The sequence below is a fragment of the Rhea pennata genome, chromosome 7 (genome assembly GCF_028389875.1).
Source record: "Rhea pennata isolate bPtePen1 chromosome 7, bPtePen1.pri, whole genome shotgun sequence".
NCBI lineage: Eukaryota > Metazoa > Chordata > Aves > Rheiformes > Rheidae > Rhea > Rhea pennata.
The window spans coordinates 13,566,549-13,591,615 of NC_084669.1; the positions used below are offsets into that span (position 1 = coordinate 13,566,549).

Sequence of the window (25,067 nt, forward strand, 5' to 3'; positions counted from 1 at the left end):
TCTGTAGCTCATAGATCTCCTTCAGTTTAAGAATTGGGTCAAGCAGGAAGATGAATTCCAAAAGCAAGGAACTTAAAGAAGTCCCATTCTTTCTGAGCCAAGAAACTACAGCTCCAAACATACAGAATACAAACTCTTTTGAAAAGGCAAGAAAGGAATCGGCAGCACAGCAATGATACTGCCGCCCAAGCTCAGTAATCCAACAGCATTTTAAATTGCAATGCATGTGATACACAACCCACCAACCAATCATTAATCTTTGTAAAACGGCATAGATATTTCCATCATCTCAACTGCTCACTTACATTTTGTTTGGTTGACAGAATATGTTGAAAGACCTATCAGTTTTTTTATCAGAGAAGAGAACTCCTAGCAATCAGTTTGGACGAGGGTTCCTTTGTTTATCACCCAACAGTCGGTGGTTGGCCTCAGCAGCAGAGGATGGGGTTTTGTTCATCTATCATACTTTTACTATGGTAGGTAAGCATCCAGGTATAGGCTTCATTTGGCTTTCACTGGAAAGAATGGTGACAGCTATTTTCTCTCGCTATAAGCTTTTCTTAATTTAAATACAAGGTGTTCCAGCAAAATTTATGTTGAATGTCTACTACTGCAGGGTTATACAGTATGATTGTTTTTATACTGAATGTCTATGGGATCACACATACTACTTATTTTCTTCTCCAGTAAATCATAGTGGAAATATATTTACTGTTTTACTATTTTTCTTTGTCTCCTGCAAAATCAATAGACTTACCCCTCTGTAGTCAAAATTATAAACTCGTAAGTTATAGTCTTTTATATACTTCTTAATGATGTTTTGAATAGACCTGTATCTAAAAAATAAAGGAGCACAGTTTACAGACATATTCCATTATAAAACCATATTTGCTGATATTGCTTCTGTGACTTTTTTAGGAGATACTTGCTCAAAAGCATTGTCATTCATATCAAGGAGGGGGAATCAGATCCATGGTATTTTCACTGGATGGCCAATTTATCCTCGTTAATGGCGTAAATGATGGTGCCTTGGTGTGCCTGAAATGGAAGTATGTATAAAGTGTCAGAACAATATTGATAGTGTAAATACTTGTATCCTGACAGGCTAATTTTTGTATTTATGTGAGATTCTAGACCTCTTTTTTGTCAGTCTCAAATTTGGTAAGGACAAGAATTGGATGGTGTTGGATACTAAAATCTGTCCTCTTATCTTTAGAGGTGGTCTTTCCAGCTCATGAAAAACTTTCCATTTGAACTTCTGAGAAATATGTGAATTTCTTGTCTTTGGGGTGTGGTTGCACTGCAAGATAAAGAAGTATCTTTGTGTACGAGTACTACTTGTATTGAGTTTCTTATCACTCTCAAATAAACCATCTGAGAATGACTCTCTGAGTCTAAAGTATTAACCTCATGAGATCCTGTCTTGACTCAGCTACTAGAAGACCACAGTTTTTCATGGGAGATCAACTGTGACTATAGAGAGCTCTAAGCAGACAGTGGAGTAAGAAACACTTGAAACTACAGCTTTTCTGTTGTATAATAAATGTTTTGGCAGATGCAGAGATTAAAGACGCAATATCCAAAACCTGGGTAATCAGTCTTTCAAAACCTGTAATTCTGTGGAAACCTCATACAACATTTCATCCAATTCTAAAATTCAAACTATATTGAATCATATGTAGAAATATTGAATAGATATTTTTAAATGGCTTAACAGAGTGTTACAAAGAATATTTAATACCTCATCATTTCCATAATATACAGAAAATACATCAGTTCCCTTTTTTTTACTAGGAGGATAAAGAAAGTTGAAATTAAGGACGCTGCTTTTCACTGGCGAACTCTTCTTGCTATATTGAACCAGTCCACTTTCAATGAAAATGCTGTTTTAAAATCTATGCCACAATGGCAGTTTGACCCAGAATCCACATCGGAATCACTCCCAGAAGAGAAATTTGAGGTGTTGTTTTTATTTTTGTAGAAAAGGTTGTTTATTTTCCTAAAATTATAGATGATAAAGCCAATCCTCAAGACCAAATCTGATCCTTTAGTAAAAGTGGAAAAATCCCTCTGAGAACAGGCTGACTATGCTTAATTAATGACTTGTCTAGTAGCATTATCAAGGAAATAGAATACTTTATAGGAAGATGATATTCACATCTTCAATTTCTTCAGCCACAGAAAACTGCGTATGTTAAAGTCAAGTGTTTCTCCTCATTGTCAAGTTATGTGTCTTTCCCAGTGTGATGTTACTGCTATACACTGTGTTATATACTAAAATTATAGTATTTAATTTATAGTATAAAATATTATGTATTTTTAATTGAAATTGAGCAAAACTGATTTTAGAGATTAGTAAAACTGACTAGAACTTAAGAGTCAAAAGGCTTTGAATAATAGCATGGGTTTGTAGGATCAAACCTAGGGACTGATTACAGAATAAAAAACACATTGTAATTTTCTCTGGAATTCTGTTTTTTGTTGTTATTTCTAATGTGAGCTCTTCCATTTGTGATCCTATATTTTATTTCAGTCTCTCTTTCATTCTCTCTAAATAATTGACATGGGCGATTATATCCTTCATTTCAGGAGGCACCTGAATCTTCCAATGTAGAGCTGACAGAAGACAGAAGCTTCACCAGATTGAATTCAGCCATTACTAATGAAATGACATGGATAGATCAGAAAATGAAGAAGGTACTTTCATATAACAAGAATTAATCAAGACCAGCATTTTCAAGAGTCAGTAATGATTTGAGGTGTCAAATTACATGCTGTAAATGAATCTATTTTTTGAAGTTTTTCTGCCCTTTGGGCCTCTTTTAAGCCCATTGGTTCCAGCTTTGGAAGACGCTATCTCAAGACTATAAACACATTAGGGCAGGCATCCAGCACAGTGGGAGCTCTTAAGACCAAAAGACCACTTCTGTAGAAGCAGTAACACAAAATATTTGGCTGACAAATCAGCCTGTAGAAACTCATAAAGGCCTTTTTCTTTTAAATATGTCAAAGTTGCACAGAAGATCAGTAGCAGAAACCAAGCAAATACTCTTCCTCTCACGGGCTGAATGACAAATTTTACACCACTATTAAATCAATATTTAACAATAGGACATTAGTTGCAAAACTGCTATAGTTTATTTCAGGTTAAGGCTGAAGTAAGTGTATTATGTAACAAAAGATTTTAAAAGTAAAAGTGCATCAAAAATCTAAAGAATCTATACAGAGGAGATATCATACTTTGTGAGCCTAGAAATTGCTATTGTTATTGTTACTGTTATTGTTAATACGGATTTTGAAATTTGAATTACAGGATTGTAGCAAATTCTTTCTGATATGAGCCAGAGCTCTGTATTTTGTCCAGCTTTGGAGGTTGAATGATAAAACAAAGCAAAAGAATTCTAAATTATGATGTAGTTTCACAAGTGGCTCAAGTCCATCAAAGACATACTGCCATTCAAGTGGCATCATCTCCATCCCTCTCCCAGTCACGTATTCCTGCTTCTGCTTTGATGCTGGAACTAGTGTTTTGGTGCCTATACTGGGATTTTTTGGCAAGTCCTTGTGACCGTGCACCCACATGAGTACCATCAAAGTGTTAATGTCAGCTAGAGAATGGTGATGAGAAGAAAGGGTTGTATAGCAGCAGTGTGATACTAGGTTGATTTAAGGTGCTAATTAATCTCCTGGGAATCTCGCATAAGACCTTTAGAGGATGGAGTCTATTTGATAACAGAGTAATTCTCTGCCATTTCTTTACCACCAATGCTATCATCCTGCATGAAGTTCTAAACTTATTTTAGAAACCAAATTCCAGAGGTGCTGAGCAATTGTAAAGTTTTCCCTAAGAAATTAATATGCAATGCTGTAGCAGTAAAAAAATTTCACTGCTTCCAGAATGGGTACCAGATGTTAGTTTACTTGAAACTTGAACTATCCCTCTGGAAATGTTTAGTGACAATGAAAAATCTAAGAAATACACAACACTTGACAAGTTATGGAAGTAGCCTTTACCTAGTTCAATGTGTCTGTAATCATTTCACTTGTAAGTACTTCTTTCTTTCATATTTTCTTTATTTTAAGCTCTACTGCTGTACATCAGCTTACAGTCTGACCTGGTTATACAATCTTTTCTCGTTTGAGGAATTCTGAGGATCATACTTCTAAGTTAGGACTGTATCTGTTTCAGTTAATAATGCCTTTGGAGTTTGTTTTCCATATCAATAATGTTCCTTTAGATTATTTCAGTCTTTTTTTCTCTTCTTGTGTATTTTTGTCCTTCAACGATGTATTTGTTATATGTCAGGTCATTAGAGAAGAGACTCAGAAGTTTGCTAACCAGAAGAAAGAGCTGAAAATGAGAATTAAAAAGCTGCGTAAAAATGTGAGTTTCTTGCAGGGATAATGGCTCAGATTGACAGTTTTGTTTACAAGAACACTTACTTCATAGTTATCAGCTCTAGGGCTCTGTTAAGAGTTTTGTTACAAACTCTGAGCAGGCAATAATAAAGAGATATGCTCCTCCAGGGACTATACTCTGAACCTGTCAAAAACTATTGTCTGGTACCCCATTTCCCTAGCTCCAAAAGAAGTATTTCATACCATCTGTATGCCTTGAGTAGTCTATTTTCTCAGCAGGCTAGTTTATGTCTGTAGCACTTCCTCTGTTCACATTCATATTAATTTTTGTTTCTTATTGAAAAAAAAATAAAACAGATCCAGAAAATGATGCATGAGAATGAACAGATGCCAGATATTGAGAAACTGGAGCAGCAGGAGTTCAACCTGGATATAGAAGAGCAGGAAAGAGTGCAAGCAGAGGCTGAACAAGAAGTAGCCAGGGTATGATAAAATTGGAGAGAATGTTTTGAAACTAACAGGGGAAAGGAGAGAAAGAATGAGAGAAGAACAGAGGGGATGGTCCCAAAATTGCTGTTCATTACTGAGAAGCAGGAAATGTCTCCACGTTTTTCTGACCAAATTTATATAAAACAACTCCCATCTCTTGTTCCATTGTGTTCTCTGGTATATTTTTTTTATATTGATGTTTGGAGGTACACCAACCGGAGAACATGCTGTGCCTCCAGAAGGCACTGAGAGAAGCTCATGAGAGCAGCAAGCTCCTAACTTTTTTGGTTATTCTCAAAGGATCTATATGGTAGTTTATTGAATATGAACAATGGCCTGCTGCTAATCCTCAGAAACACATGTGTGTTTCTGTAGACAGGCAGGTTCAGAAGCAGATAAAATTTGAATTTTTATTTGAATAGAAAGACCCCCCAAAAAGTTGTCAGTGTATCTGAAGCTATACATATATGGACTGAAAAGAATCAGCAGAGTTCTGAGATTTCTTAGAAAATGAAGTGTGAGTGTTTATCACTTCCCAGAACGGACAGTGCAAGAAGGCAAGGGGAGGAAAATTAGTGAAATAGTATGTTTTTGTAAGAATGCCTTCTAGTACTTCCTTTCACGGGAAGACAGCATAAGACTGAACTCTTGACTTTATCAGTCTTTAAGGTATGCATGCAAAGTATTCTAAGTCACTTTTTGAAGTATGCAAAGCTGTTGATTCAGAAATCACCAACTGGAACATGGTCTGTGCCAGAAACTATAAATTCTAATCCAGCTCTGACACTGTGGCCTTGGGCGCATTGCTTAAGCTCCGTAATTCTTTTTCATTCATATAAAATAATGCCTTTTAATACTGTGAGATATATTTTGGAGAAGAGAGATGCAATGCTTTAAAATGGTGAAATACTGCAATTCTTCATTAATCTGCTAGGTTTATTTGAATAACTCAATACAAGTTGCCTGTTTTGCACTACATCCTCTTATTATTTTCTTTTCTTTGTCTTGAAAGTTGAGGAAGGAGATTGATATGGAGAATTTAGCCAACTGCTATTTGCAGGATGTTATCAAACGTGAGTGCTGGGATTCCATGTGTGTAAAAGGACGTGCAGTTAAGGTAACCTCCGCTTTCTTCCTAATTTTCTGCAGTAGTTATTAAGGTACAGTGACAAAATAAATAAAGCATAACACATTTCTCATTTGCTTCCCAGGCTTATGCAAATCTTTCATCTGTTCCTTTTGTTTGAGCTTTGGTACCTGTACCTCTGAGTTGGATAACAGTGTTGAGGGGCAAACAAGCAATTCTTTAATTCTGTGTTCTCAGAGAATATCTTAATGTGGTGTTGTAAATATTATTTTTCTTCTTTTGCATGCAGTCTGTATGATTCCTGCTACAAAGAGTATAAAGGAAAAATTTATTCATGCTTTTGCCTATTTTAAATAGAGGGACATTAGTCAAACTGCTGATACTGGATTATCTTGAGGATGGTAAAAGACAAGTCATTTTACAAAAATCTAATTCTGGAAAAATTCCCTCAAGAAAGAGATCATATCCATAGCTTATTTAAATAATTAATAAAAAAAAGACAAAAGCAAACTTTTAAGCAATTATGTTCTGTTCCAAAAAGGCAAATGCTTTTCACCTTGCTGCTGTATTTTTATTATATTGATTTTTCCTATATAACCTGTATTGATTACTCCTCAATTTTATTCCATATTTTAACAAGAAGTCATTATAACTCTTTAGCCTTCAGATATTGAAGAAAAAAATTGATAGATTTTTATGAAGAACTTTTTACTATTTTTTTTTCATCTGAACAGTGTTTCCATATAGCCTGTGAAGTGAATAATTATCCTCTGAAGGAACGTAGTGAAGAAGAGCTGGAAACTTTGGAGAAAGTTCTCCAGTTAAAGAAGATTGAGGCAGTTGATCTTAAGGTACAGTCTCTTTGAAATACTACAGAAAGGCATTTCAGACCAGGATGTTTTGAAAAAACACCTTAGCCCTGAAAAAACACCTCTGCTTTACAGAGATACCTATCTATCTCAGCTGCAGTTTCTCACTACAGAACTTGTCCAAATAAAAATTAAAAAGATAAATGAAGATGAAATATCGTGTTTTTATCAGTACAGATACATTAGTATTACAGAATCACAGAAAAACTGAGGTTGAAAGGAACCTCTGGAGATTGTTTAGTCCAGCCCCCTGCTCAAAGCAGGGTCAGCTAGAGCTGATATTCAGGATGAAGACTCCACAGCCTCTCTGGGCAATCTGCTATAGTATTCAATCAACCTTATAGTAGATTTTTTTCTTACATTTAAGTTGGATTTCCCCTATCTAAATTTGTACCTGTTGCCATTTGTCTTTTTACTGTGCACTACTGAGAAGAGTCTAGTTCTATCTTCTTTACTCCCTTTTGCCCCTCAGATATTTGTACACATTGCTAAGCCTTCTCTTCTTGAGGCTAAACCATCCCAGTTTTCTCAGCCTCTCCTTTTATGTCAGATGCTCCAAACCCTTAATCATCTTAGTGGCCTTTCCCTGGATTTGCTGTAGTATGTCTATATCTTTTTGTGCTGAAGCCTGAAACTGGATATAGTACTCCAGATGTGATCATTTTGACTTGTATTATTCTGATCACTGTACAAGCCTTAATCACAGAATTTAACCTCTAGAAATGACGGCTCCAAGGAATCTTGTCAGCAGAAAAGCTTGGGAACAGTTTTACTCATATGACACTGGGTCATTTATATAATTGGCACTTTTACCATGTTTATGATATTCAGGTTCGAAAAGAAATTGTTGAGATGGAACCTGAGACTGTATTACCTAAGGAGGAAGAAGAGATGGAGGGAGAAGTAGTGGCTGATCATAGTGCATCTTACTGCCTGGTTGGAAGTCTGAGCTCTCAGTATGGCGGAGACACATCTATTTTATACCACCAGTTGGACTTGCAGACCAGGGAGCAGAAGGTCAATCAAATAATATTACTGCAGGTGACCTCTTCTTAAATTTTTATTACTGCAGTGACACTGTCATATCCACTTGTTCTTGCACCGTTCACAGCCACTGTTAGATTCTGGGCATGCTGATACTGCACAGCAGAGTGTTGCATATGTCTCTGAGTTACTGAGATCAAAGCTGATAAATGCATATGGTGCAGTTTAGTACCATGTGGACTTGGCAGCTTAAGTCTGGGAGAAAAACATTTTTATCAGCAGATTGTTTCCAGACATAAGAAGCCTTGTGGTTACCCAACTTGAGGGTATTCATATTTGCCCATTGGTGCTTTGGTTTAGGAGTCTGTATTCGCAAAATTAGCTTGTGCATCTCTACATGCCCCGTGGAGATGTGCCCTCTTTCCCTATTTGCTACTGAATGAAGGATGAGCTAGATTCTCATACTATTTCCTTTCTCTTCAGTCTTATCATACCTTCATTCACAGCCTTCAGGGTTTCTGTTATTTATTATTCATTACCATTAGACTGTCTTACTTTTCTTACCCTGGCCAGTTTATTTAAGTAGTAAATGTTATAAAACAGGCTTCTTGTGATGATGATCTGCAGGGTAGAGCTGGTTAAACTGCTATAAACATTGCCTCCTCAAAGCTCTTTAAGGCTGTAAATGGTAGCAGAATGATTATGTATTTGTAATACATAAAATCAGCAGATGATACACTGGTTTTTGAAGCAGATGGCAAAGAAACCCAAGGAACATTTATCTTGTAGATGTAAGCTTGGATGCAACAAGATCTTCTTCTGTGGTACTTTAAAGATGCGTATTATTTTTCTTGAGTATAGAGGTCATTCAGTGTTCTTGGCTAGCTATCAGCAAACTGACTGCTTTGGCAAACAGGTAATCATCTAAAAATATAAGCCTTAATAGTAGAACTGAAATGCTAATCATGTTTCATTTCAGTAAATGGACACACGGTGTCCACAGGACAAACACATGGTTTTCTTTCTTAATATTCTGTATTTCTTTGATGAGATCACTAAGTTAGACTAAAGAAATAATTTATCCATGAAGAATACATGCTTTTTAAAACCATAGTAAAGTCTCAGTTCTTTTCAGACAGTTAGATTCCAGTGTTTATTAATTCACTGGCACATTTTACTTACATATTGTCAGACAGAAAAGCACATTAAAAGCTTATCAAAGCTGCAGATTTCAGCACTCAAAAAAATATCAGGAAACAATGTCCTTGACTCTGCCCCCTTTGCACCTGTGTTTTGTGATTTCTAGAATTACAGGTTACAGGCATTTTTTTAACTTGGTGCACCTTCTTCTTTACCAAAGCCTGCAAAAAACAATAAAAGGCAGCCTATTTTTTATCTTGTTTTGGCAACATCTTTGTCAGATGGCAAGCAGGTGGCAGAGAAGGAAGAGAAATTTCTAGGAAATGAAAAGAAAGAATAGATCACCTGCCTACCTACAATTAACATCAATACATTAATCAGAGCTTGAACTCTGCCCCTACAATTATCACAAAAAAGATTTGTTTACCAGTTTCTCTCCCTATAACACATACAAATATATACATCTGTTTTTCTCCTAATGAGTTGAGGAGTGGTATATAATCATGGATGGATATGATCTGTGCAGCATTGCTGTTTCCTCTTATGATATTTTCAGGACATCATTTACAAAGTGAAAACTGCTTTTAATAAGGAATTTGACATAGTTGCAAAACAGAAGGAGCATGAGATAGCACGAGTGAAAGAAAGAAACATGAGGATTCGAGAAATCCTGGCACAACTTGACCTTCAAGAGGAACTATGGGAGCCAGCTCTTACAGATGATGAAATGCCAGAGCGTGCACTTACTGTCCAGGATTCAGAGGTTTCTGAAAAACAAATCTTTCTCTTTCACCCACACAAAGATAGTTTTCTGATTCTCCTTGTTTCAAGTCAATGTGTCAGTAGTAAAAAGCCTTTAAAGAGATTCTACTGAAACAGAATTCTATTCTATGATTCTACGAAAGATGTGTGGTGCACTTAAAATCATATGTTTAGCTCTTTTGCTTCCCTTCCCTTTTTAGGTAGAAAGCTGAAATGAAAGAAATCTGCATAAATCTTAATTCATTGCTGTTAAAAGTTTGTAGTTGTTTGTAGACTAGGTAGAAATTCCCCCATCTCTGATAATACAGTTCAAACAGGCTTGGAAGGATCACTTCTATAGATGAGTTTCTCTGTTATTCAGTGTTTTGAGTACCATTTTGAAACTAGGTATCTAGGTATCAAAGCATACTCAGTATTTATTTCTAAATTCAATTGATAATCTATAAATGAACACCATATTTCTGATACAAAATATTCTACTGAGTTTATCTATCTGCTCTTTTAGTCTCTCTCTCTCCACTTTTATCTTCTCGCCCAACAATCCATGTTATTCCACTACCAGAAAACCCACAGATATAATGCACAAAACATGACTAACATCAGAAAAAATTATAAGAAGTTTATATTTTAGCATTTTTTAATATAGCTTTCGAAGCTGTTCTAAAGAACAGTTTTCTTCTTGAGGATTATCAAAGACCAGAGAGAGAAAAAAAAAAGAGTTATATTTATTACATTGTCTTTCCAAATGTTCTTAGTCCATGCGTGAATGTGTTTGAAGAAGAGAAACCTGATATGAACTTCATTTTCTCCCTTCAGATTAAAGTTGAAAAGTACTTAACTCCACAGGAGAGAGCAAAAGCAGAAATGCTGGCTAAGCTTGAAATGGAAAGACGTCTTGCTGCTATGGTACTTGAAATATTATCCTTTCTACTGAACAGGCCATTGTCACTGCTGTGGCTTTATATAATTAATGCTGCACTGGAATATTCCAGTCACATAGTAATGTTGTAGAATAACTGTAATGATGGTAAATAATAATTACTTTAAGTCGCAAAGATGAAAGTAAGTGTGCCTTTTCCATTATCCTTTACAGTCAGAACTGTAAAGGATACTTCAGAATAGCTGAAGGAAGAAAATATTTAGTGTTGGCACGCAATTTTTAAAAATACGCTCAAGGCCAATTAAAAACACTGTATTGCGAGATTAGGGACTAGATGCATTTCTGAACACATGCTACTACTTGGTCAAAATTTTTAGCTTGATACGAGTTTGTTGAATGAGTTTCTCTGACCTCTGTTCTTCATCGACTAGACTAGATGATCATAATGTTCTCCTCTGGCTTTAAAACTCACATATCTGTCAAAGTTCTAAAACAGCTCCAGCCCCGAAAAGAGATGCATGATAAGGCAGTGGTGCTACAGCTTCCTTCACCCTAACCTGCCAACTGACCAGGAATAGTCTGTGCCTATATTTTCCTTTCAAAACTGCCAGAATGCCCATTGTAGTAAGTTATTTGTTATAGGAGCTTCTGCCCATTAGAAAAAACTCTCAAGACCTGTAGCTTATCTCACATGCATCACCAAAGAGCATTAGTCTATTAGTGACACAATGTAGAGTCTTATCAGTGATCTAGAAGTGAGCTACCCCTTTATCATTCCTGAAACTTCCAATTACTGCACTTCCTTTGGCATCCTACAGTATTTTTTGTTGTCTTTCCTAGGACAATGAAAGACTGCGTGCTCTCAATGACATGATGGGGGGAGTGCTAGAAGTCAAAAAGGAAGACATCTTGAAAATTGTGAGCTGCATTTCTGCCATATCATTTAGGTAGCTTGTGGTGCTTTTAAGGATATGTGAATTACAAATAAATAGCAAATATCTGCAACTAAACTTAAGTGCCCATCAGCACCCTTATCTATCACAGAGGAATAATATAGGGATATTATATTATAGAGGAATAATAATACCTAATACAGTATTACCACATTGACTGTTCTGTGAAGGGAGGGGTTTATTACTCGTGGCTTTGATCTTACAGGAAAAAAATGTGTTCCCTCAACAAAGAAAATAGTACAGTAGTAGAGGAAGGAGTACCAAATACTTACCTTTTACAAGATCCAGTAGTGAATTCCCCTAAGCAAGTGAAAGATAACTCGACCGTATATATATCCAAACCACTGGGGGCAAGGAACAGAACAGAGAAACCAAATATATATGTTCCTTAGACTTAAGGCTTCTACCTTACCTACCATTAAGAAATACCTTTAATTAAATTTTGTGTGTACTGTAGTTTGTTAGTGTGCTGATGGACGTTTAATATTTCTTTTGAAGCATATTCTCCTTTAATATCTCCAGGACATTCCTCCACCACCTTTTATATCCAAGCCTGAATCTGTTTGGAATGAAGAAGAAAAGAAAATATTTAGAGACTATGAGAAAAAAGTCCAGGAACTAAATGAAGAAAGAGAAAAGCACAGAAGGGTAAATTAAAAAGAGAAGAGGACTGGTTTTCTTCACCATCCTCATGGCCAAAGTTTCAGTTCTTGCTCAGGATCTAATTGTAAAAATAAATGCCAAAAAAATAGAACAAATGAAGAACAAAGTTGATGTGGAATAGCATATAAGTCCTAGCTTAAACAGTAGAAAAAGCAATCTCTCCTTACAATAATTAATATATGCCAAACCTTGTGACATGTGACAAAAGATTACTTTTCTTCATACATGTACTGCTCTTGCTAAAAGGTTTTTTCAGGTTCCATTCCCAGAGTTGCTGATGCCATGCACATATAATACCACAATAGTTATTCCTCTAAGTGGTAATTGATCAACAAAACTTGGTAGCCTGGCAATATTCTTCCAAACAAGTAATTGCTGGGATCTTTTGACTAAAGAATATTTCTCTTACAAATTTATCCTTAATACTTTTCCAGTGCAGTAGCTAATTGATGATAGAAATGAATAGCTTCATTCTGGGGACAACCCCCACCACAGTTAGCATAAAGAAATGTGGGTCCTGCTTTCTGTTTTACCACAGCCATCAAAATAATGTCTTCTAGAGTGCAGCTATTGTTTTGACTGAACAAAATTTGAAATCTTAGTGTTTCTGACATGGCTGTTCAGTAGTGCTATCAGGAATAAAAATTAGTCTTTTATCAACAGAAGTGCACAAATAAGTTGGACTCCTTAGTTGCAGTGAAAGTTCTCTTTAATCTCCTTGAAAAAAAAATAGAAAATGATAGTCATGCCTTAAAGATTGATTTAAAAAATACATTTGGGTCTAATACCCAGATCCTGTTCATTTCAAAGGGGACCAATGTCATTTGGATTACCTTCTCTTTGAGTCCTTTGGTTAATCTGCACCTTTGATTGGTCAAACCAATTCAACAAAAAATTTTATTCTCTTAAACTCTGGGTCTTCATTTGCACAACAGTGATTATGCTGTGTATTTGGTTTCTGAATGGGGAACTGGTTTCACCTAATTCTGTAAACAATGTAGGTTCTATTTGATTTTATTTATGTTTACAATATTAATGAATATTGCATGGCTCTGGAGTGGGGCAGGACTCTAAAAACTCAAGGAAAAAAAAAAGTTTGCATTGAGGGGTTACAATTCCCCACTGTGCATTTTCCAGCATCCCACAATATATTGTGTCAGAACTTGTTTGTTCCTCCAGATGTAATAGTTGTCTTTGCCTCCTCTTGTCCTTGCCTTCTCCAGGCACTGGAAGCTGAACTGAAGAAACTTCAAGCTTCCATCCAGGAAACAACACAAAGTTTTGATGATACTATGTACAAACTCTTTGAAAGGAAAGTGAATTCAGAGATGGTCATCTATCAGGTATGGCAGTGAACTTGTAATTTTTCATCTCTATCTCTATGCCACAGGCATGTTAACTTTTTTTTTTCAATCTTTCCACAGGAAGAACTCAAAATAATGAATATCCTTTACTCTTTGCTGTTGGATGAAGAGTTGGACACTAGAGAAGCTGGACTTCATCATTTGCTTAGGAAGAAGCGGAAAGAGAAAGTAAGTTACTGTTTGGAATGCTTCTGTGTCAGACCTGCTGCTGGACCTGTACAGATGATGTTTGGAGCTGCAAGCAGCTGTTTGTATGTAAACTACAAGGAGAGGTTCTAAAATAGACACTGAGCCCCTACCACTAGATAGGTTAGTGAGGCCAAGTGCTTACCAGCTTACATTTTTCAAAATATGTAATTTTTAAAGTTTTTACAAATGTCCTCGTTGGAATATCTTTTGTTCCATGCAAACTGTTAAAGCTGGTCTCCCCAGCAGAGTATAATCAGTTAATAGCCTTGATAAAACAGATGAGCTTAGTACACTGACATATAGCAGATCTATGTCATACCAACAGGGAAATGCATTCTAGAATTGAGAACCTTCCACGGAACATAATTTGAGAATTTTTGATTGATTTTACCTTTGATAACCTAAAAGGAAAAAGGAAATCTCTATGCAAGTGAAAACAAGTATGAACATAGATGCTTACATTCAAAATTTAAAGAGAAAACTTAGAAGCATTGGTATAAGATGTGTTTTATAACAGACTTTCTTAAGCAGCTCGAATTTTCTACCTGCTCACCTTTAAGCACTAGCCACAGGTAACCTCCTGAAGAAGGTATTGTATTGTTAGTAAATATTGCTCAAAAGGTTTCCTCTAGAACTAAGAGATTGTTGGCTTCATCAGTATATACAAATAGCCATCAAACGTATCTCCTGACTGAGTTTTGTTCTTGAAATCCTCTCGTTTTGCTACAGATAAAGTCTACAAAAAGAATCCAGTGTACAAACAGGAAAATTGATGCCTACACAGACACTTATGAAAATGCAATTGCTGAAGATAAGGTGAGACTCTAGACCAATACAAGCAGATTCAGATATATAAAAAGTTCATGCTGCATCTTGATCATGAGACCATACTTCATTTTAAGCATGGGGATGGGTTCTGTTTAATTTGCTGATCACTGAAGTTAAGTAGCAAAGGAGACCTTGTGCATACATCAAGGTCTTCGTAATCTCTTGGGAGCCAAGAGGGCTGTCTTCACAGAGAACCTCAGTGTGACAAAACTTCTGCATTTAATCTTGTAGTTCTATGCTCAGCTTTGACTCTTCTTTAGCATTAATGAAAATATTTGACAATGTAAACTGTCACGTCTGAGAGCAAGAATATACAAAATAGCCAAGATTACCTGAATGGAGAGCTTGGAAGCACCATCTTCTTTGTATCTAAGTTACAGGAAGGATATTGCTTTTTTTTTTTTTTTTTTTTTCCCTTAATAACATTGTAATGACAAGGAGGTTGGTTGTTTCCCTCCTAGAATTTAGAATCTGATTTTAGAAAGGATTTTGCTGACGTTCCCGCATATCTCCTTGATCGACTTTTCAAACTTTACAGACGTCGACCAAAGTAAGACCCCACCTGATTTCATCTGTTTAAATCCTAGTGTTTCTTGTGTTTCAAGAATGAGAACATTTTATTTCTGTTACCTAAAATATCTTGATAATCAATAGACTGACTGCTTACCTACTTTTTATGTGGACAGTTGACAATGGTTGATGATTTCCCATCATACACTTAATACTGATCACTTACATCATTCACCCAGCACAATATACTTTAAGTGCAATCTAAATAATGAACAGTTCTCAAAACATGTATTCTTATATTGTAAAATTGGTAGGCTTACCTGATTGCTTTTTGCAAGAGATTGAGAGTATGAAATGTTCTTAGTTCAACATGAGTTTGTTTTATGTAAAAGAAAATAAAGACAAATGTAAACATTGTATATACTATGTACACTAGGAGCCAGAAGATGAAAATACTCCTTGACACTGCTAGCCCATATGGGGATCGCTCAGGCTCAGATGAAGATTACAAAGAAGCACTTACCCTTTTAAGGAAAGCCATGGATGAATTGGATAAACCTGAACATATGCCTAATGGCTTAGATCCGTCTTTATGGAACCGTTTTTGTCTAGCTAGACGAAACAAAATGGAGAGCGAGCAACTAGTATGTAATAAGCTTTATTTTGCCACTATATTTTTTGATATTTTCAAGTCTTAACCTTCTGCAGGGTTCAAGTGCAGGGTTGGGTGAGTGGTGAAATGGCAATGCAGCATGCTAAGCTGCATTTGAGTCTATGTTACTTCTAGCCACCTTTTGTTCAGTTCAAAATAATCAGCTCTAGTTCTCCTCCAGAGGAAACATTACTATATAAATGTGGGAGGATTTGATCAAAATGACTGGGATCTTGAAACGGCTCCATAGATTTTTTTTTTCATTCGATTTATCCAAACCAAAAAACTATTAAAGTATTTGATTTTCATTGCCTGTTAGGAGTCTTTATCTCACATTGGCATGCTACATCTGGCCTAATGCATACTCATTTACTTCTAGAACACGAAGTTTTAATAAAGGGTGTTGCTAGAAAGCTCAATTAAACTATTAGTTTAGTTCAAGAGTATGAAGGTATAAATCTGAATTATTCAGAGACATGGATTCATTTGATCAAAAGAGACGGAAATTTGATTTCTCTTCTTGTGAATAAACTATTCATAAATGAATAAATGATTTTTTGAGCAGAATGCAAGGATTGTAACTTCTGTCTCATGTGCTTTACTCGGACTCTCAAAACACCAGGCAGCCTATTAATACATACATATGTCTTCTAAAAATCTTGTCCTCTCAGTTCTTGAAGAGGCTTGCCTTCACATACTCTTGAAGTTGAACAATTTCAGCATGTCATGGTGTTGCTTGCTTAGGTGAAGTGGAAAGCCCTAACACTGGCAGAGATGCAGGCCTTTCTCCAGAGAAGAATGGATGATGATGAGAAGATGAAGTCAGAAATAGGAGACATTTTCCAAGAACTTGCATGGTAATTTTGTTCGTTTTCCTATGTTAAGCTACATTTTAGTTCTCCACCAACATAGAACTAAGCGTCACATGCGGAATTAGAATTAGTGTTCTTTACCACTCATATCTAGACTTCTCTCAAAGAGGAGACCTAAGATATTTCCACTGTGAGATATGATTGCAGCATGTGTGGGAGGGCCCAAACAAGTTTTAATGTAGCATCTTACATCAGTAAGAATGGGAGCGTGATCTTCAGTGCAAACTGTCTGAAACGCTATGTCACACACAGAATCCCTAGAAGCCTTCAGGATCGTACTTGTTCTATCTGGCTCAGGTAAACTTTGTTCATATTGGCCTAAAGAAGCTGCAGTGATCACTCCCAACTGTAATATGCTGCTAAGTCACGAGGCCTGATTTCACAGAGCTGTTCTGATTTGTAATCTATCTTTTCTTCATGTACGCGGTATAATTTTGATCTTCATTGTCCTTCAGCAACAAACCGCAGCATAAATTATACAAGAGAGGTGCTGCCTCGGAATTCCTTGTACTTTCTTTTTAATTATTGTTAAGGCTTTTGCTTAGTAAGGTCACTTTCTTTCAGAACATCTGCTACAGTGTGTTACGAAAACAGAATCCAGTGGTTGAGAAGATTATGTCTAGAAATAAATTGCAAATTCTGAAGTCATTTTGGCACAAAGTGAAGGCAGGCTAAACCTGAAAGAGTAAACCCTACATGAACGTACATCTTATCAGTAATAAACAAGACAGTTTTGAGAATCACGGAAGGATTTATTTAAGCATTGTAAAATCACTAAACATTTTTTTATGCTGTTTTAGGCTGCGGGAGGAGAAGATGAAACTTCAGCTGAATTTGACTGTCCAATTTTTGCTAAAACAAGGACAGGTGGAATTGGAAAGTACTGAGCTTCCAGATTTCACTGATGCCATTCTTATTAATAAGAGTGTTATTGAAGAACTGAATTCCACTATCATGGTAATTTACATCATCTGAAGAAAATTTAAGGTCTTTAAACAAAGGTGTTGCTCTTCAAGAGCTGTGCTTTTTCTCCAGTTTGACATCTATTTTCAATTCATTACCACATACCAGTAGGCTCAGTTGTAATCTTAAAACTACTAAGAATTCTGTAATGTAATGTGTTTATAATATAAAGATTGCAGTACAAACTTTCTTGATGTTTGATCAATACAATTCAGATCAATGGAATAGGAAGATTTTAGACATACCATCACATATAGACATGCTGTAAAAAGAGAATGCTAATATCCCAGACACCAGTCTTAGAATTCCCTCAAGGCAAACATATAGTCATGTCAGGAAACAAATGACCAATAGTTTATAGTAAGATTTAAAAAAATAGTGCACTTTTTTGTATAGTGTATAATTGGTCATCACACTTAGTACAGTTAGTTTTTCAGAGTCTCAATAAAGATCATTTGCTTAGACATTTTAGCCATACAAAAAATTGCTTATTACTGCTCCACAAAGGCTTCAGTAACAACTGCAGAATACCTGATGCAGAACAAGTTTGTATTTTGTGGAGATAAAGTGCCTGAGTATTTTAATACGATAAGAGGATATAGAGAGAGGTTAGTTGTAATTTTCTTCATCTCCTTCTATGATCCAAGGCTGTGGCACAGTGCCTAAAAGGCAACAAAATGCCATAAAAGATAACCATCTGGAGCTAAGTCTGCAAAGAGACTGCAGTACGGCACGTTTCCCTTACTAAAATTATGACTTTGGAGGCTTGCCCATCCAGTTACAGATAATTATTCCATAATCCATAAAGTGTGTTAATTAAAATAATTTTCTTTTTTCAGACTGAAGGAGAAAAGAAAATTGCTAGCATGGTGGAATGTAAAGACTTCTTTAAAGGGATATTTCAGCTGGAATGGGAACATAAGAAAATGAAAATGCAGATAGAAGATCTGAAACAGAAGGCTCGGGATATTCTAACACTACGTATTTCAAAAGATCAGCAGCTAGTGAGTTACTTTCTCTAATTTGCCTTTTGACCACAGAAGTTTTACTGCCTATTCTTGTACCATTGTTTATATATCTTAATTGTCTTTCAACTACGGAGAAACTTGATGCCTGGTGTGTCAACAATTCAGCTTTCAAACATAAGTTTTGCTCTCGACGTTGTTCAGTAATGAAGTTATTTGGGATGTTCAGGTATAAACAAGAGCAACAGTAGCCCTAACTCTTGGCATATCTAAATTGCCACTGAGAGTAAGAAATTAGGATTTTACAGTCCCAAAGAATTGATTTTAAATCAAGCACCATAACCTTGTTAAGTGAAAGGTCTGAAATGCCCCCACCTGCTGTATCATTGAAATATCATAATATTAACTCAGTAGTCAGTTCCTGCTGAAGCCTCGCTGAGCCCCACTGCCCTTTGTTGCACCACCAGCGGCAGAAAGGCAGAGAATTGTTTGCTTTGCCTGGCAGAGGCAGCAGGCAGCCAGTCCCTCAGCACTCACATCGCTATGAACAAGCTCAGCTGGCAGGCCAAAAAACACAGGTAAAGGTTGTGGGAGAGAGCCAAGGATATTGCAGGCAGGAGGGGAGAGGCAAAGGAGAAGTTGTAGAGGAAGCCAGACTTTGGCCTCCATCTGTGCTAAATTAGGCTACCTTATAAGAAGTATAGCTTGGGTTTTTTGACTGCCTCCATTAAACTGGCTTGGTCTTTGTTTATTTGCATTCAGCACACAGAGAACATTCTTTTTAACAGCTGTTCAGTCTACTATTCATGCAGCATCCAAGACTACCTTTAGAATGTCCCTTTACAATCACTAGGAATGCTTTCCACTGTGCAGAATTCCAATATTCTGAGTTTTATGTCATATGATTGCCTTTACAGAAGTGTAGAACTTGTTGAAAACAAACAGGCTTAATTTGATTTCTTTCTAATTCTTCAGTTCCTAACTGTACCGAACTATGACAACCGTGTCACCCACCAGGTTTCAACGATGGAGCAGACTCTCAGTGTTATGGACAAGGTAAATCCCAAACCACCAACCACATCTGAGAAACACATTCACAGTTAAATGCATTTCCTCTCCTTCCTTAGTGAACGATGTTTGTAAGGTGTAATTGCAACTCATGTAGTCGTACTAGCTCTTCAACTAATTCAAGGGCTGCTTGCAGCACAGCCCCAACAGCACACGCATATGAATACATACTCCCAAGTTTTTATTCACCTGGCATTCAGTAGTTTCTTCAACTTGCACTGAGCTGTCACAGCAATGCTGTCACCATCAGTCAACTAGCCAGTATCTAAAGTCTCTGGAGGCAGTCATCATACATTGACTGCAGCATAGATAAACCCTGTAGCGATAAATCTACGTTTTCTGTTATTGGAATTATATGCTTGCCTTCCTAAGCATCTGAATGCCTATCTGCTTCTCACTTCCTGCACAGCATTGCCTATATAAGTCATTCTTCCATTTCTAGTGCAGCATTCATTCTTTCACATTTTCACTCCTTAATGCTTTCTCCTCAGATGCACCAGCATGTTCATAATATCACAGTACCCTACATACAACACAGTCTGATTCACTGGCTCCCTGATCTATATCATCAAATTATAATTATCCTTGTTTTTAAGAGATTTCACTGGATTTAGTCCAAGTTACTGTAGCTAACATCAGCCTCTGTTTTCTCCAAGTTCCTCTCCAACCTTTTATATTTACCCTGTCCCTTCATATCCCTTCAGTCAGCTTCACTAATACTGGCGTAACAGCCTTTTCTTCCAAGTAGCCAAGAGAGTGTTCTTACCTCACTGATTGTACTGACTTTCTTTCTCCACTTTGCCTTTTAAGTCTTACCTTTAATATATCCCTCTCTGTGACCCATAACTCTTTGTTCCTTCTCAGTTATTTGTATTAAAACACCATTAAGCATACTGGAATATAGTATGCGTGAAGGGTGGTGTACAACATAAAGCTATAATGTATTAATAGCAAAAATATATAAAAATCAATTGAGCTACAACATGGTGCAGAAGAGGCTAGATTTCAATTAAAGTTTGCTAGAGTACCTTTCATGTTATCGCATACATTTGGTTTATTCATTTGGAAATGGACAGCTGCACAAGAAGAATGTGAAGAACTGTCAGAAAAAAATAAAAGAGCTGGAAAAGTGCATCAGTTTAAAGGAGCAAGCAAACTACGAACTCAGCCTGGAGCTGCAAGAAATGCTTGTGTCTGTGTCAGAAAGGAAGCACATCTTTGAGGCAGCTGGTGAGTCACAGTCAGTAACACACTTAAGTCTTAAGCAAAGAACATTGAGAAAACATCTCCAAGGCTGGACAGTTCTGTTCTCCCTCAGCATCAGCCACTGGGCAAGGAATGGATATTTATCACTGTATGTGCAGTGAGTAGTGCCCTTTCTAACGCAGCAATTCCAGTGTTCAATATGCTCAGGAGATTGTTGCTCTTATAACCCAAGTTAATTGACTAAATTCCTGAAACTATTTGTGTCAAAGTGCTGTGTTATTAATACCTTTATTGGGCAAAATACCTTCATTCTTTCTCAGAACAGTTCAACTCACTTTTCCCCCACACATTCAAGAGAAAAGAGTAGGTAGCATGAAACTGAGAAGACTTTCAAAGCAGTGAGTAGTTGCTGGAAAAGCAAGGAAGCATGTAAGTGCCTTGCTGAAAATTTTGGTATTCACTACAATAAATACATTAACTAACTGTGATCACTTTTTAAAAATATGCTGGACCATTTTATTACAGAACTTTGAGTAACCCTGGAGCAAGTCCAAAAGAGATGCAGACTATGCTTCCTGTACAAGTCTATGCTAATCATTATATTGTTTTATGCAGACACACAGCTTGTTTCTGAAAAGATTGCACAGCAGCGTTACCAAGAGATTTTAGAGCAGAAACAGCTACGAGATGATGTAAAGGAACAGAAAGAGCAGCTTCAGATTCTTCAGGCAGAAGCTGAAAGACTGAGATCAAGAATATTACCTGCTCTTTAAAAAACAAAATCCTGGTAGATGCGTAACAACATGGTCTTGTCTATGAATAAAGCTTGGACCTTTTCTTTCTAAATTTTTCTTTCAACAAAAGATTTATCCTGTATTTTTTTTGAAAAAGAACTTCCGTTTGAGAAATGCATTTGTTTCCTGTGTACATTTCATAACCAATCTTTTCTACATCATATTTCTGTTCATGAAATGGTTTATAAAATCAAAACACTAAAAATACATATAGCTCTTTACAGAATCTAAATGGTAAAAGAAATGGTAGAGTGGTAGAAGAAAAGGTGTATCTGTTTATCCAGCAGTCTACAATATGCAATTCTAGGACATTTTGATGAGCTACTGCAATAAAGAACTATATCTGCACCTGCTAAAATGTGTTTTTTAATTTGAACTTCAGAATGAAAAACTTCATTAAAAATGTTGAGAGGAAATCAGTTATAATCCTCTTGCAAAAAAATGTTAGTCTTGAAATAGACAGCAACACAATGAGCATTTTAGATGCATCTTACACAAGAATAAAAGCCATGGGCAGAGGGAGGAAGATGTTATGTTAGCTACTTCTCAAGTTTAGGCTCCTGTGTTTTGTATCACAACTATGCTAACCACCCATTAAACAAATCAAGATCTACAGGCACAATAAAACACTCCAAATGCTTTTTCTGCAATCCATACTTCTCCCTTGCCCACAGCTTACATGTTCTTTAATGGGCAAGATGCATAATTCTGACAGTGCCATGCAGCTATCCTAAACAAAGACCCAACTACTCTTCCAGACTTGCTTTAAAACCAAGTATTTTCTTAATGTTGAGCCCTTAAACTGAAAGTCTTCAAGTTGTTTTTAACCTTCTGTTAGTTTCTTTCAATTGCTACCTTCTCCTCACCCTTAGAGATTATTACCAAAACATATGTATTTTTTTAAAAAAGGGTTTTCTCTGTACGCTTAATAAGACTAGACTCTTCTCTTTCTCCCTTTATCTGCCAGTGATAAAGCTGAACCACTTCAGGACAGTTTAGAGTAGCCACTCCCAGCTGTCCCCGCTGTTCTTACCAGGCCCATGAAATAAGGCAGTTAGCAGTGTGACCAGGTGATTTGCCAGCAGTTTGATGCCATGCATAGCATCACTTCAGGCTCCGGCTGCGCAGCAGAACCCAGCCCGTGCCAGCCGCTGCCCTTTCTCACAGCACAGGAGCAGCGGCTGGACAAAGCAAGCACCACACTGCTGGCAAGGAAAGGAGATGGGTCACTGCACTGGGGGTTTAGTGTGGAGACCCAGGACATAGCAGGAGAGCGGAAGTGACCACAAGGGTGCAGGTTGCGAGGAGGCCGAAGGCGTGCTTCTGTGTGAACACGCGGGCTACCTGGTACTGTCCTGAAAGCTGCTGCTGCTGCTTACAACAGCGGGCACCTCCCGCAGCTGCAAGCAACTGTGGCTGCCGCCACTGCTAGAATCAAAGAAACCCTGCCAGATCTCTTCAACATAGCTAAGAAAAAAAGTCCTCCATAAAATTATCACTACTGGAACCTGATCTCCAGGGAGTCTGAGTAGGTTTAGGCATCCTTAACAGTTTTATTTCCCCTCCTCCATGCTATGTGTTGATTCTTTTTCCCCTTCCGTAAATTCAAATCTAAACTCATTCCATCATAAGAGCATTAACAGCTTTGATACCTTAGTTTAGCAAAACTCTACACTTGTTTAAAAACAATAGACAAATAACAAAAAAAACCCCTACTTGACTTCTGTTGTTACCTCATACAACACCCTGCTACTGCTGCTTTTTGTTTTATCACTTTTAATTGAGGTTTCTAAGGACTGTAATTATATCTCCATTTTTCTTACATAATTTTTTTCTTCCTACTGCAACTGCCCTAGGAGAAGCAACAGAACTACTAACCAAGGATGTCAAGGGAAGGGAACTGGCCCCTTCAGGGAGGCCTATCATCTTTAGTACTAAGACATCATTTCTTCTGCATCTGCAGCTAAACACTCAAAGTATGATTAGCAATAAAGGTTGCTCTTCATTAATTCCCAGTGGGCAGTAACAATCAGTATTTCCAAGAGTGGCCTCAAATTTAAATCTAATGAGCCACAGAAGGGTTAAATGGTATACGATCTTTGGCAATTTTCGTTTTCCTTGAGAAATATGAAATTACTCCCTTACTAAGGAAACAGAAAGTGTCGCACATCTCAAAAAGTTAAGGTACAGTCAGTGAGGAATCTGACTGTTTAAAACAACACTCACATCAGGGAGATTTGTAAGGCAGTTGGATGTTTATGGACTGTTGCACTAGATAAATGATAAGAAGGAGAAAAGCAGGCAGAAGCTACTACAATATATGCATAAACAAAAATGAGAAAATAAGCTATTTAAAGTTAAGAGAAAAAAATAAAGAAAACTTTAAGGAGTATGATAAATGAAATGCTAAAGCTTTATTCAGCAGAAAGCTGAATGACACGGCAGCTGAAACACTCCCATTAGAGAAGGCCTGTTTTTCCTACATATTTGAAGAAAGAATAAGCCTTGGCTCTCACAAGAAGCAGCAGAATAGACACACATTGGATGCAATTTTCTCCACTCTGTCATTATTTCAGACAGTGGCAGAACGCTTCAGAGGCAGAGTTTCCCAAAAGACAACTATCTATGTTAGAGAAATACTGTGAGAAAAACCTTGCAAATAGTTAACAAGACTCAAGGACAAGGGGGAAAGAAAAACAGTACAGCAAAGGATAACCAGCTGCGGCTAAATAACCTTGATGAAACCACAGCACTTTGAAGATTGCGAGGGGTAGGTAAGACAAAAACAGCAGAATAACCCAGAAGTGACCTTAGGTTCATTAAGGCTTATTAACATATTAAATTTCACACCCCTAAATGAATAATGAGATGGAAGTGACATGATAATGATGTTACCGCCTCTTCTTCGCTTCCTATGCTAATTAACAAGAATGTGAAAGCGCAAGCACAGAGCGATTACCTGAGGTAATGAAATTGTAACCAGTAGAAAGATTTGTATAAAATACTCCCTGAAAAGTGTGTATAAATCAAGAATGAGAGGGGGAGAAGGGGTGCTAGCTTTGTGGATTTACCACCTAGCACCCATCTCTGTGCAGAAATGAAATAAACAAATATCTCGACCCTGTGTGTCTATTGGTTGCTTGCACACCGGGTAATAGAACCCAGATTTTGAGACAACATCCAGACCAGTGTCTAAAAATGACTGCATTAGGGCACATTTCCCTCATTAATAATTAAAGCTATGGAGAACAACTCACTGCAGCTTCGGAACATTAACTATATGCAACTGATTTAACTTTACTTAACTCACAAAATGCACAATTAACTGACTGTCAGTCACGAGAAATTTGTAATATGGGGATAGATCTATGAACAAAGAACTGAGCACTTCCTCATCTGAATATCAACAGGAATAACAGTTAATTTGAGCTCGCTATTTCAAGACAAGTAAATAGGCAAGGACAATCAAA

The 25,067-nt window shown here is 36.9% G+C and overlaps 1 protein-coding gene across 1 annotated transcript in view; it reads left to right on the top strand.

Moving 5' to 3' along the window:
- CFAP43 (cilia and flagella associated protein 43) overlaps positions 1-21,606 on the top strand; it is a 46,797-nt gene extending 25,191 nt beyond the window's left edge. The window contains exons 16-39 of the mRNA XM_062580395.1: positions 324-476; positions 919-1,049; positions 1,795-1,960; positions 2,590-2,697; positions 4,307-4,384; positions 4,717-4,842; positions 5,861-5,965; positions 6,670-6,786; positions 7,636-7,845; positions 9,485-9,691; positions 10,507-10,596; positions 11,411-11,488; positions 12,046-12,171; positions 13,410-13,529; positions 13,611-13,718; positions 14,469-14,555; positions 15,029-15,117; positions 15,514-15,721; positions 16,474-16,586; positions 17,402-17,558; positions 18,404-18,568; positions 19,505-19,585; positions 20,674-20,827; positions 21,419-21,606. Of these exons, the coding sequence (XP_062436379.1) occupies positions 324-476; positions 919-1,049; positions 1,795-1,960; positions 2,590-2,697; positions 4,307-4,384; positions 4,717-4,842; positions 5,861-5,965; positions 6,670-6,786; positions 7,636-7,845; positions 9,485-9,691; positions 10,507-10,596; positions 11,411-11,488; positions 12,046-12,171; positions 13,410-13,529; positions 13,611-13,718; positions 14,469-14,555; positions 15,029-15,117; positions 15,514-15,721; positions 16,474-16,586; positions 17,402-17,558; positions 18,404-18,568; positions 19,505-19,585; positions 20,674-20,827; positions 21,419-21,576 (3,135 nt within the window). The 3' untranslated portion in view covers positions 21,577-21,606. The remainder of the gene's footprint in view (positions 1-323; positions 477-918; positions 1,050-1,794; positions 1,961-2,589; positions 2,698-4,306; positions 4,385-4,716; positions 4,843-5,860; positions 5,966-6,669; positions 6,787-7,635; positions 7,846-9,484; positions 9,692-10,506; positions 10,597-11,410; positions 11,489-12,045; positions 12,172-13,409; positions 13,530-13,610; positions 13,719-14,468; positions 14,556-15,028; positions 15,118-15,513; positions 15,722-16,473; positions 16,587-17,401; positions 17,559-18,403; positions 18,569-19,504; positions 19,586-20,673; positions 20,828-21,418) is intronic.
- Positions 21,607-25,067: the final 3,461 nt, after the last annotated feature.